At 50.0% G+C, this 13,341-nt stretch overlaps 1 protein-coding gene across 3 annotated transcripts; it reads right to left on the bottom strand.

Annotated features, from left to right (window-relative positions):
• Nucleotides 1-349: 349 nt before the first annotated feature.
• pan2 (poly(A) specific ribonuclease subunit PAN2) lies at nt 350-13,108 on the bottom strand. 3 transcript variants are annotated; one of them, XM_079742481.1, is made up of 26 exons: nt 12,995-13,108; nt 12,226-12,531; nt 11,710-11,879; nt 11,511-11,631; nt 11,307-11,384; nt 9,070-9,340; nt 8,405-8,750; nt 8,060-8,156; nt 7,837-7,956; nt 7,617-7,736; nt 7,382-7,510; nt 6,911-7,110; nt 6,468-6,616; nt 6,111-6,217; nt 5,336-5,434; nt 5,167-5,255; nt 4,908-5,052; nt 3,383-3,520; nt 3,206-3,265; nt 3,008-3,098; nt 2,743-2,900; nt 2,371-2,514; nt 2,048-2,227; nt 1,119-1,212; nt 812-1,003; nt 350-660 (listed from the first exon to the last, which is right to left on the bottom strand). In XM_079742481.1, exons 2-26 carry the CDS (start codon nt 12,511-12,513, stop codon nt 626-628), a joined length of 3,621 nt encoding a protein of 1,206 aa, XP_079598607.1. In that variant the 5' UTR covers nt 12,514-12,531; nt 12,995-13,108; the 3' UTR covers nt 350-625. The 3 variants fall into 3 exon arrangements, with proteins under 3 accessions (XP_079598607.1, XP_079598605.1, XP_079598606.1); XM_079742479.1 differs by having other exon boundaries at nt 800-1,003; XM_079742480.1 differs by lacking the exon at nt 12,995-13,108 and adding an exon at nt 12,843-12,943 and having other exon boundaries at nt 800-1,003.
• Nucleotides 13,109-13,341: the final 233 nt, after the last annotated feature.

The following is a 13,341-nucleotide window of genomic DNA, read 5'->3' on the forward strand; positions in this document are numbered from 1 at the left end:
GATCTATTTTTAATATAATGTGCATAATACCAAATACGACCACTAGATGGAGTCGTTTGTTAAACAAAGATGCAATTGCCATTAAGGATGTTTGGCTAAACTAGTGCAGTGCCTTTTTAAAACTTGTTTGGTAGCTTCACACCTGACACTGCACTTCCTTTATTCCTCACCCATACCACAGCAGAGTGTCAAGTTGAAACACACAGACTCCTATAGTTAGATGTGTTGCATACCTTTGAGTAAGATTATTACTTTAAGGTTGAATTTTAAGTTATTCAACCTTAAATATTAACAAACAAGCTCATCTATTAAATTGAAATAGCCTTAAATAATCACAATACTATTTCAAGGTCATCAAATCAACTTTATTTACATACAAAAAAAAACATTGGTATTTTATCCACTTTGCTCACGTTCAATAAAGAATTAATTAGACGCAAAAAAGTCCCAACTGAGGGAACCGAGATGTCAAAGGTTCTCATTCCTTGATATGTTAAATAGTTTCACCTGTACGGTACGAGCACCAGAAAAAAAGTGTACAACGTACAGGAGAATGTATTTAAATTTGGTCTGCTAACCCCGCCCCACTCTCCGTGAGGTCTTCCAAGCGGAAGGCGTCTGCTCCTCACAGCGACATCACAGACGGGAACACACCACCGCCTAACGGGAAGGACAAAAGACACGGCTGTCAATCAAAGTTGGCGAGCCCGCATTCTGCAGATCTCATTTGACCCCATCACATTCCTCCAGGACCCCTTCGCCTGGGCGAGTCTCATCGAGCCTCAATGTCCTGTCGTACTTTTTGGGCTACCTTGACCGTCGCCGGCGTCCGCCTCCGGCACCTTCCAGTCCATCTTGCGGCCCTTCTCGTAGAGCCCCTTCAGCGCCTTCCTCACTTCGTCCGTCCCGCCGCCGCGGCTCAGCTCCAGGTACTTCCTGTAGAGCTGCAGGGCGGTGCGGGCGTCCTCTATGCTGTCGTGGGTTTCCCCCTGGATGTTGAGGTCTGGGGACAGGGGACAAGGAACCTGGGGGTGACTCACGGCATTCCAGCTCCAGGAGACACGGTTAACAATTAAACTTGAAGGACAGGCTGGTCGAGGAACCACGCACCGACCTACCCAGAAAGTACCAGGCCAGGAAGCGTAGAGAGATCATCCTCTTGCGGGGCATGTGGAACAGGTACACAGTGTCCACCACCTGGTCCTTCAGAACCTAAGCAGGAAATACACACAGAAAATGAGAAGCGATCGGAGTGATACGAAGGCATATTCCTGTTACAACAAACTTATTAGAAAGTAAGTTATAAACGTGCACATCAGCTTTGATAACCATAACTAGTTGTAACCAAGTAGGGCCCCCGCAAACTATAGAAACATAATGTACATTACCTGAACACAACATGAGTACTGACTACACAGGCTTCAACACAACATGACCAGACTACACAGGCTTCACCACAACATGACCAGACTACACAGGCTTCACCGCAACATGACCAGACTACACAGGCTTCAACGCAACATGAACAGACTACACAAGCTTCACCGCAACATGACCAGACTACACAGGCTTCACCGCAACATGACCAGACTACACAGGCTTCAACGCAACATGACCAGACTACACAAGCTTCACCGCAACATGACCAGACTACACAGGCTTCACCGCAACATGACCAGACTACACAGGCTTCACCGCAACATGACCAGACTACACAGGCTTCACCACAACATGACCAGACTACACAGGCTTCAACACAACATGACCAGACTACACAAGCTTCACCGCAACATGACCAGACTACACAGGCTTCACCGCAACATGACCAGACTACACAGGCTTCAACACAACATGACCAGACTACACAAGCTTCACCGCAACATGACCAGACTACACAGGCTTCACCGCAACATGACCAGACTACACAGGCTTCACCACAACATGACCAGACTACACAGGCTCCAACACAACATGACCAGACTACACAGGCTCCAACACAACATGACCAGACTACACAGGCTTCAACCCCACATGTACTGCAGCGTACCAGTAGGTTGATGACGCGGAAGTCCTTCTGCAGCCCGTGGCCCACGAAGCGCACGCCGGTGTCGATGAGGAACCGCAGCTTCAGGTACGTGGACTTCAGGGTGGTCAGGTGTTTGGAGGAGATCTTGGCATCCAAATCTCCTGGTTTGATACCCGAGTACTGGGTCAGGTAGTCCACCACCTTCGACAAGGAAGTGTGAAAGCACACGTTTTACACATTCAAAATAACTCAACTACTTGGGATTCAAATTCCCTGCAGAAAATTCAAAGATAAATGTAAATGTCTGTGTGGCATGCAGCGGATCTTTTGGCCCCCTAACGTACCTGCTCCTGGGTGGAGATGTAGTCATCGATGAAGGGCACCCCCTCATTGGTCCCCTGACCGCGCACACAAGTGATCCTAGCCACAGACATCTGGCTGGGCTTGATGGTGGACTTGGTGCCGTCGCTGCGAAGCTCCGCCTCTTCCTGTTCACACAGGAAGGAGTCAAGACGCTGAACGATAACCAATTAATGCTAATGTATAAGAGCGTCATACGACAAGGTTCAATGTAAAATGAAATAAAGCATCGACGCATTCCCCAAGTTTTGGTTCGACCAAAAAATGTGCTTCTCCCACTGTGTGAAAGGTGAGTGGCCCCTGGCCCCTGGTGTAAAAGGTGAGTCTGGAGCCCTGCTCCTCCATGGCGGACTCACCTGGTTGAGCGTGACAAACTCAGCGTCCAGCCCCACCAGGTCCCCGGCCTGGGGCATCTCGCTGACCATGAGGGGGATGAAGGTGGCGTGGCTCTTCCTCTGCTTGCGGGCCAGCGAGGCCTCGGTCAGCAGAACGCTGGCCTCGATGGGGTTCTTAACTGGGACAGGAGGGAGCACATCGTGAGGAACAGCCCCTCAAACCCTCCTCTGGCATATTACATAATGCGGTTCATAGCTTGATCGATAGAAACAGCCGTAGACTTACTGCGGAGGTCGTATTTGGAGTGGTAATTCCTCTTGGCGTAGTACAAGATGGCCGGCACCTTCCAATTCACATCAAACTGGGCTGCTTCCGTCTGTCAGAAAAACAACCGTTCCTTAAAATCCCCTTAAATAAAACCACCTCAAACTTTAAACAACACAAATGGGAACATCCGTTTTCATACGTCACCAGAAGACGTACCTTGTCCACGGGCTCGATGAGGAAATCGTTGAACAGGTACCACTGCTGGTGTGTAACCCCCTGCAAGGACAGGACACACGGACGTCAGGCTCCGCCAGACACGCCATCCCACCTGTGTTGATGGGCCTCCTCTACAGGACGCCCCCCTCTGGCCGCGGGAGCGTGTGAGTGACTCACCTCTTTCCTCACGTGGTAGGTCTCTCCCACCTTGATGTGAGCCACCAGGTTGCCCCCTGTGCGGGCGTCCAGCAGGTGGGGCACGGTGACCACCAGGTCGAAGAGGCAGGCCCCGTCCTCCTCCTCTGCGGTGCTCAGCTAGGGGGCGACACCGAGGCAGCGCGTTACAGGAGGGAGGGCCCCTCTCTTATTGGACCCACTGACACCCTTCTTTAGCGTGAGCCTCTCGCGTTTGGAGGATCGGGAAAAGCCTTTATGCCACGACGTATTTGGGAATGATCAGGAGCATATCTGCCAGTCTATTAAAAGTTGGTTTGAAAACTTGCCTCCACCTTGTTGACTGGAATATTTTTGCAGTGAAGGACCAATCATTGGAATAGTAACAGAAGGGGTTCTACTGGATTGGGTTTGAGTTCATTGTTCATATAGTTATCATTTCCATTGATTTATAATTTATATTGCCGTAAATAATGTCAAATGACCTCTGAGCCGCCGGAAAAAAACTAAAACAACACAAATGATCATGAAACGCACCAATTGCATTCCTGAACCCATAAGCAGCAAATGCTTTGTACTCACTCCAAGAGACCCATACTCATGCCGCTTTTCCACCGACAGTACCAGCTCAACTCGCCTCGCCTCGGCCGCATTTTTTTGCGTTTCCATAGCCAAAATCTGGTACCTGGTACCTGGTACTTTTTGGTCTCACCTCCGTCATGGAGAGCTGAACCGGTGCTTTTGTGTGACGTAAACAGGCTGCTGGCCACTGATTGGCCAGAGAGTGACGCCACTGGACGAGCACGTCGTCCGAGCCTGACACCCGACACCAGGTGTTTGGCCGAAAATGGAATCCCACGCCTGAAATCGCGGCCCCTCTCCGCGTTATAGCAGTGTTTATATCATATCATCAGAAGATGATAAAACTTGTCACAGAAAGCAATGTTACATTTTATGGCGACCCAGAACGTAAGATATCCCATTCACAATAATGAACTACGAGGGCACTTAAATATGTAATAGTTTACAATTCATACATGTATGCATGATGTGAACCTAGAAAGCACAGACGGAATACGAGAAAGCGCGTTCACGCAGAGAGGGGGTGCGATTTCAGATGGGGATTCCATTTTCGGCACGACACCGGTATCTCTAAATACTAGCATCAGCGTTCAGTCAACAATAGTGATTGATTATTGACCTCCGCAGTATCAGCACGCAACAACACGCCGTGGCCCGTGACATAGTTGGAGACGCTCCTGTGTGTATCCCTGTCTGCTTATGTGTCTCGTGGATAAGCATGCGCAGTTTCGCGCATGCGTGCTATGTGACCCATGCGACCCGCCCATGCGACCCGTTGAAGAGGTACTTTTCTAGATGGAGACACGATGTGCCTGGAACCAAACCAAGTGGTGCTAAGTCGTGGCGCGTTGAGCCGGTACGGTCGCTGGAAAAGCCGCCTCAGGGACTACCAATACGTTTGCTGCTGAACCAGCGGCCGGTCCCAGCCGTCCTCCCAGCGCCCTACCTCCTCGGCCTCCGGCCAGTGGACCACCTCCAGGCCCTGGGTCTTGCTGATGGTCATCTTCATGGTGAGGGGGATCCATACGTGGCGCAGGTCCTCGGCCCGCGTGTTGAAGGTGATGCCCTCACTGCCGCGCATGTCCTCCCCACTGGAGGGGGGGGGGGGGGGGGGGGGGAGTTGGAGAAGACAACAGTTCCCGCTCAGTGTGTGCACAGACAAGGGCCGGGGGGTTCAACAGGTGTAGGCGGAGGAGGGCGTTTACTCGTGGCACCACTCTGTAGGCAGCGGCTCAGGCTCCTTGGGCTTTGGGGGCTCTGCTGCCTCCTTCTGCTTGGCTTTGTTGAAGGCATACTGGGGTCAACAGGAGAGGGGGACAGCGTTAGTGACCACCGGAGAGAGGAGCAGCGTGACTCCCACCGTCTCCCACTCACCTCGGCCTGCACCCTCCAGAACTCGGCCTCCTTGGCGCTGTTCACCTCACAGTTGATGACCAGGACGTCCGGGAGACACCGGATGTTGCGGGTCTGCACCTGTATCAGGAAACAAGCGGAAACCAAACAAAGTTACGTTTGGGTCATGTTCTCACCACTTAAAGGACAATTCCGGTATTTTGAACATTGAGCCCCCTTTCTGGTTTGTCTAGGATGAAATAGAGTGGCTGACAGTGAGATGCACATTTCTGAAAACTAACGTTTAGGGTGGTTTTAAGGACATGTTTCTGAATGCCCGTAGGCAGATATTGTGCCAGATAACAGGCAGGGGCGGATCGAAATGAGCCAAATACCCGAGACAGGACCAAGTCAACATTTCGGTGTCAACCACTCTATTTCATCCTTGACAAACCAGAAAGGGGGCTCAATGTTCAAAATACCGGAATTGTCCTTAAAAAAAGTAAAACACAAATGTGTATTTTATTTCACATCCGGAACACGATCATTTTGCCCTCTTCTACACAGGGAAAGCGAAACCAATAACATCCACAAGCTAACATCCACACTCTTCCTCATATTAACCAAATCCTGACAGCCCAAAGACACATTCCATTTGCACTACCCGTTTCACCTTAAACATAACGTCACACACATTGCGTCGCGTTAAGGAAGTAAGATAATATGTGAATGCCATATGACGCCACCCTCTGTTTGTCACTCCTTTTGTCTGGCCTTTGATTCCTCAGTAGCTGGTTCCCCCGCCGGGACAACCTACCGTGGGCTGGTACTTCTCACAGTTCTCACACCAGGCCTGCGTGCTCTGCTCCAGACAGATGCTCTTCTTCAGGATCTCCACAAAGTCATGCTCCTTCACCGCTTTTTCTGCCCGGGACACAAAACAGGAACACAACCTCAGTAATCCGCTGCCCTCTTAGCCCAAGAAAGAGCCCCCCCCTCCCCCCCAGGTCTAGAGCCAGACAGAATTCCCTCGCTGCATGCATGTGTCTGACCAACAAGGCTGATTGCAGTATTATCATGAAACTTCCTGGGATACAAAGCTCCATCTCCGTTGGGCAGCGTCCCAGAAAGGGGGGGGGGGGGATCTGCCAGTCCCGTTGGGGGGGGGACGCACCGTGGGGGTTGTGCTCCGGGTAGTGCATGGTGAAGAGCAGCGTTAGGGAGGTGCGCACCGTCTCCTTGCCACAGCGACACAGGCTGCTGTTCTCCACCTCGCAGCCAAACAGCCGGCCGATTACAGACTCCCCCGACGAGCCTACAGCACTGAGACACATGCAGGAGACGGGGAGGGGGGGGTCAACACCTCCATTAAAGGGTTCCAGCAGCAGACTCTTCTCTTTGGGGGGCATTCTAGCGCTGTATTCTAGACCCTGAGGTACTTGGATGAACCAAAAAAGCAGACAAAGAACCCCGACGCCGACCACGTTGCAGCCAGACATTTGACCCAGGTACGTGGGAGCGGATCAGTCGTGAACCATTGAACCATGCGCAGAGTGAGGGGGGTGGGAGCGTGGAGTCAGACAGGGCTGACCCGGGGGGCCGCGGGGCCGTGCCGACCTGCTGCTGGCCCCTCGGTAGGCCTGCGGGCCCTCCTGCTCCTGGGTCTCCTGGTGCAGCTGCGTCAGGATGAAGCGGTTCCAGCTCTGGATGAGGCGGCCCAGCCGGGCCTTGCCCGTCTGCTCGTCCGAGTCGGCCAGGATCAGCCCAAGAGCCGAGGCCTCTGGGATGGTGCGGAAGGCCCGCAGGAAGTTGCTGGCCTGCGTGAGAGAGCGAGGCCAGAGGACGATTGGCTTCTGGCTTTTTTTGCTTTGCAAATACGCCTCCTACATCTGGAGCACTTCAAGATTTTTTTATTTTCGCATTTTTATGCTTTATGATAGTGTGAGATAGACAGGAAGGTTTGGGAGATTTGAGCGGAGGACAGGAAAGGGACCCTGGGCAGGAATCCAAGCCGGGTCCCTGCGATCAGGACTGAGCCTTAACGGTACACTCTCTACCCAGGGAGTGTACTGTGGTGTGGGGGTCTACCTGACACGGGTCACCACGGGACAGGTCCAGCATGTGGAAGAGGAACCCGAGCTCACAGGCCAGGCAGAACTCCTTCTGGCAGAGGTGGTTCTGCACCAGGCAGCGGATGGGCTCCAGGAAGTACAGCACCTAGCGCGTCCCCGGGTAGAGTCGTCAGCAAACACAGCGCTGGTGCTACCAGTAAAAACGAATCATCAAGAAGAGGGAACAATGTTGCACAACAGGAAGTCATTACCTGTATCATGCAGTTACAGTATGCATTGGGAATGTGCGGTTCCAGGCCTGCAAACAGGGTTCTGTTGTAGTGCTTGAAGTCAAAGTCCTCCAGTCCGAGTTTGGAGTATTTGATGGTCACCTGGTGGGTATGACCCGGTAAAACACGGGCGTGTTAGAAGCAGAACAGATGAGGGAGTCACCTCAAGCATGAGAAAGGGAAAGTCCTTGTTGAGTCTAACCTTTCTGTACTTTTTGGGCACCATGTAAAGGTGTGGTTCTTCCTCTCGGCCGATGGGTGATTCAGGCACCTGATTGTAGTTATCATAGTCCAGCTCCACTTCTTTAATCTTGTACGGTACCTAGGTAAAACAAAACACCAGAAATACATTGTCACTAAGAACCTAACCCTTGAGCTACCCTTTGCTCTGTATCAAATATACGAGTGGAGGGTTTGGGACATGCCTGATTGCGAGGACGGGTACGTTGATTGGCGGCATAGCCAATGAAACCGACAGTTTTCATTGTTCGTAGGATCTCTGGGTCAACAGCAGGCGATCGCCTGTAGTGGTAAACAAAGAAGAGCTTATGTTAGTTCCTACATATGCAGTAGAATAAAGATATAAAAAACTGTTGTTCTTGAAAATAAGCTTCATAGTCTGAAAACATCCGAATATAAGCTACATTGAATATAAACGTCCACTCCGTATCTTCATGTAGGACACGAGAGTCGTATCACCCGACACAAGGGTTGTCACCAACGGTCCCACTGGAATCATTGCGGGGCCATAGAGATGGCCAGTGCCTAACCTGGGCTTGGGGGTGACCATGGGGGTGGGCCAGTCGGACAGCAGCTGCTCCGCGCTGGTCAGGGGCGTGGGGATGAGGGACAGGGGCAGCAGTTCATGGTTCCAGTCCAGCTGGTGCAACGAGTCCACGAGGCAGGGATGGGCAAACTCCGTCTCGCGGGAGTAGTCGTTGTAGGACACCTCGGGCGCATCCGACCACAGGTGCACGCCCCCCCCAGAGTCCCCGAAGGCCAGGGCCTGCTTGCTGGACGACACGTCGAAGCTCATGAGCAGTTGGCCCCCCGTGTTCACGTGGAAGACGTCGGCCACGTTGGCTAGCCCCGTGGGCTCACAGAACTGACACTGGCCTAGTGGTGGGAGGAGAGGTGGATCAGTGGATTTAGGTAAACAACATCTGTAACAGACTGAGTAATCAACAGCCTTGCTAAAGGACTGACTAACCAAGAGACTAGCTAACAGGATGTTTAGGATGGTTTTTTTTAGCTAACAGAGTAACTGACGTTCACAGGCCTCTCTCTCTCTCTCTCTCTCTCTCTCTCTCTCTCTCTCTCTCTCTCTCTCTCTCTCTCTCTCTCTCTCTCTCTCTCTCTCTCTCTCTCTCTCCTCCTCCTCCTCCTCCTCCTCCTCCTCCCCCTCCCTCCCTCCCTCCCTCCCTCCCTCCCTCACCTGACTGTGCGATGATGGCCAGCCGGGAGGTGTAGGTGGGGATGAAGCGCAGGAACAGCGGGTCCACGTGGACCTGCAGCGGGGTGACGGCCCGCATCATGCGGAGGTCGTACACCATGAGGAAGCGGTCGCACGCCAGCCCGTTCATCCCCCGGCTGGAGAAGCCACAGGCCGCCAGCAGGTTCCCGTGGACGTCGAAGTCGGACAGGCTGCCCGAGAAGGCGTCGAACTCCTGCTCCGTCTTGAAGGTGCGCATGTCTCGCAGGGTCACCTGGGCGGAGGAGGGAGGGTTGATGCAAGGCCGGCGTATTGATGTCCACGCTCACTGGGGAGAAGGACCTAGTCCACACTCACCTTCCCGGCGTGTTGATGTCCACGCTCACTGGGGAGAAGGACCTAGGGGGGATTCCATCAACCAAGCTAAAGGCAAAGCCGGGCTTATTTCGCTTAGCCTCGCTACTTTAATCTAGAGTTGCGTTCCATCAAGGTGACTTAAGGAAATCTCTTCTAAGTAACCATGGCAATTTATCCGACCAAATGAACCTGGTCGGTACCAGGCTAACTGTCAGGCTTACTTGAGCGGTGTTTCAGAGAAGTCCCATCTGTCGGAAACAAGTGCACCATCAGAAGGTACCGCCAAGCCTAGTCCTCACGATTTTGTCATAAATGTACATATATGAAGTACAAACAGCGTATATTTTCACTAAGGGTCTAAGATTAAATCATGCAAATAAAGTAATTAAATGAATTGCTATCTATTGTTATCGTGGATATTTTCACCACACATTATTATCTAAGACTATGTATTGTCAAATTTGTGAACTAGCAGTTCGGTGAGTGGTCTAGCATTTGCCCTGAGGTTCGGGCGAAGCGAGGTCGCGTCCTGAGTAGGCCTACGTCCTACAATTTTTGGCGTTGGCTCATTTTTGTAATTTCCTCTATTTCATCAGAGAAATTAGGCCTAACAATAGACTTTTTATATAATAAATATGTCTTACAATATCCCTAGAAACAAAATAGAACTTGCAAAAACCCATGGTAAAGTTAATGTTAATATTAATGTTACTGATTGTGATCGTGACTGATTATTAATGTTACAAATTGAGACACTGCTGCATGGGAAATTGTCAGCCACTTAAATTCCTTTCAGGTGAGTTTCTCGGCAGGCAGCCGAGACCACCTCTGTTGAGATAAATACTATGGATAGTCAATTACAATATTCAAAGAAATGGAAAATAAAAGGCATGCAAAGTTATTTGATCCCTCCCGTAATCCTTCCTAAATTACTAATTAGGGGGGGATTGAACCCCGGACGACCGGCTGCAAGTCTGACACGTTACCTCGAGACTCTAAATACAAATCTACGGACAATATTAAATGTAAATATGTTACGCTTAATAGCCTACTACTTATTTATTCAGAAGATCGGCGATTTTATTGCCAGGCGGCCTCCCTGTTTTTATTAATGGTTACAATGTTCCCTTTTTGAGTTATTATGTGCTTGTACTCCTCATAAACTTCCACAAGCAGCTTCTGTTCGCCACTAGAAAAGATCCCACTCGGTCCTTTTCGGACATTTGATCCATGATTCGACATTCACGGTTCTGGGCTGGGCGTAATCCACGATAACGTAAACCTGAAGGCGCGGCTGAACTGGTTTGATGGAACGGCTTTAGCCTCAAGTGGAAGTTGGCGTTAGTTCTACCCCTCTAGTCCACACCCACCTTCCCAGCGTGTTGACGTCCATGCTCACTGGGGAGAAGGACCTAGTCCACACCCACCTTCCCAGCGTGTTGACGTCCATGCTCACTGGGGACAAGGACCTAGTCCACACCCACCTTCCCAGCGTGTTGACGTCCATGCTCACTGGGGAGAAGGACCTAGTCCACACCCACCTTCCCAGCGTGTTGACATCCACGCTCACTGGGGAGAAGGACCTAGTCCACACCCACCTTCCCAGCGTGTTGACGTCCACACTCACTGGGGAGAAGGACCTAGTCCACACCCACCTTCCCAGCGTATTGACGTCCACGCTTACTGAGCAGAAGGACCTAGTCCACACCCACCTTCCCAGCGTGTTGACGTCCACGCTCACTGGGGAGAAGGACCTAGTCCACACCCACCTTCCCAGCATGTTGACGTCCATGCTCACTGGGGAGAAGGACCTAGTCCACACCCACCTTCCCAGCGTGTTGACGTCCACACTCACTGGGGAGAAGGACCTAGTCTACACCCACCTTCCCAGACGTGTGACCACAGAAGAAGAAGCGACTGGACTGCCGCATGATTGCCACTCCAGGCATCTCCACTGTAACCTGCCAAGGAAAGCAAACATGCGAGCCAACACACACACACACACACACACACACACACACACAGTTACTTTCAAAGTAAGCCGGGAATCGATGTATCAACAATGTCCACAACGCTGATGGAATCACCTTCTGAGTCTCTTGAACAGTATTCAAGTCAAACTCTACAATATAGTTGTGCAGCCCACCCATGATCAGAGTGTTGGTGTCCGTCATAAGGAGGCTGTGCATATCTGCTCCTTCATCCATCCTGATGGAAGCAAACAATGTTTAACATAATTTCAAAAGGGGCTATTGCAAAAGAAGTCTGGATTCTTATGTTACTTACGGGTAATCAAACATGACAAAGCCGCCGCGGGTACAACATTTGAGATTGGTCTTGGACAGGAAGAGCACACCCGTTTCTAAGCTATGGATCTGGCGGATGTCATCAGTTGAGTGCACTTGGAAAGACGAATATCGGCCCATCGTAGGCCCGAAAAAGGAACTGGCATGACCCTAAAGAAATAAAACATTTGAGTAAGTGAGTAATACATACATTTATAAATAAAATTGGTAACACCTGAAAATAAGAGTTTGTTAACTAACCATTCATTAACATTAGTAATGCAGTTATAAAGATTATTATAGAGCATTAGCATAGGGGTTTGGGTGAAGGTTAGTCTGAACACGATTACTGTAGTTACCATTAACCATTAGTCAATTCTAACTTGACCATTAGTTAACTGTTAGGTAATGCTTGGAATGGAATTAAAGCCAAAAATAAATGGTTTATTAATGTACTGACAATTCTATCGGGTTAATATATTCAAATATGTCTACTAAAATCAGCTGAGTATCTTACTCTGTGATTTCCCATCCAGAGCAACTCCTCTTGTAGATCAAAATGAGTTGCAGTAACTGGGATGCCAACTTCTGCTGCAACACTGTGCAACTCAGAGAACATGCCCTCTAAAAGATGCACAGAGTCGGGCACTTCAACGGCCAGTCCCTCTGAGTCCAGCTCCACGCCTTGCATCATATTCTGAGTGATCCGGGGGTCCATCGAAGGCTCCATCCCGGTGTCCAAGGACCCATGGAGGGTGGGCGAGTAGTCGCCCATCCCTTGGTCAAGACCGTCAAAGTTCATCATGAGTGAAGCTTAGTCGGCCTAAAATAAGGAAGAAAGTAAAAACTAGTATTGAAGTATGTATTTTTTTGTAGTACTCGTGACAGTAAAAATACAAAGTTAGCTAACAAGTCAAAAAGCGAGATCACACTATTGGGTTCTAGCGCTGTTTAGGAAAAGAGCGCATCTTCTGGTAGCGGCTAAAGTAGCTTGGCTAACCCATTAGCCATCCAACAACTAATTTATCATCAATGGTAATCATGGGGCTATAGAAAACCACGCAAGACAATAGTAGCATCCTCCATATTAGAGCTCTTTTCAACCGTTATCGTAGCGAATGTTCGTTCGGTTACCCTTGCGTTATAGATCCAGTTAGTATAGCGGTGTTGTAGCTATCCCACCAGGGCTACACATATGCTAAGGTAGCTAACAACATGTAGACATTGAAATATGCTGGTTATATTTGAAATGAATTGCGGTGAATTAAAGGTTTAGCGTCACCTACATAACGATTACGGGTAGTTGTCAAATACTATTTCACATACAAAGTCGACACATGTTGGTTCACAACAATAACAGAAGAATGAAAGCACATCCGCTTCCAGTAGGGGGATGTTCAACAACACTACGGTTCAACGACACTACTGTGTTGCTGAACACTACACAAACAGTAAAGTGTTTGTATTGGGAGTGTAGTGATTGCGTAGTGTTCACAATCACTACACAAACAGTGATTGTGATGGCTATGAATCATGGAGGCATAATTTAATCATGAATTGCACAGCCTTGCTGTCCCCATGGATACTACCAATAAAGGTTAATAGCATGAATTACATTCGTTAGCATTAGTCG

This window comes from Pollachius pollachius (assembly GCF_949987615.1).
Source record: "Pollachius pollachius genome assembly, chromosome: 8".
Taxonomy (NCBI): domain Eukaryota; kingdom Metazoa; phylum Chordata; class Actinopteri; order Gadiformes; family Gadidae; genus Pollachius; species Pollachius pollachius.

Coding starts and splice junctions, on each gene's coding strand:
- pan2 (XM_079742479.1), bottom strand. CDS start 12,513: ATGATGAACTTTGACGGTCTTGACCAAGGGATGGGCGACTACTCGCCC. Junction 3,521..4,907: donor ACTGGCCGGAGGCCGAGGAG/GTAGGGCGCTGG, acceptor GTCGCCCCCTAG/CTGAGCACCGCAGAGGAGGA. Junction 3,099..3,205: donor TCATCGAGCCCGTGGACAAG/GTACGTCTTCTG, acceptor TTTTTCTGACAG/ACGGAAGCAGCCCAGTTTGA.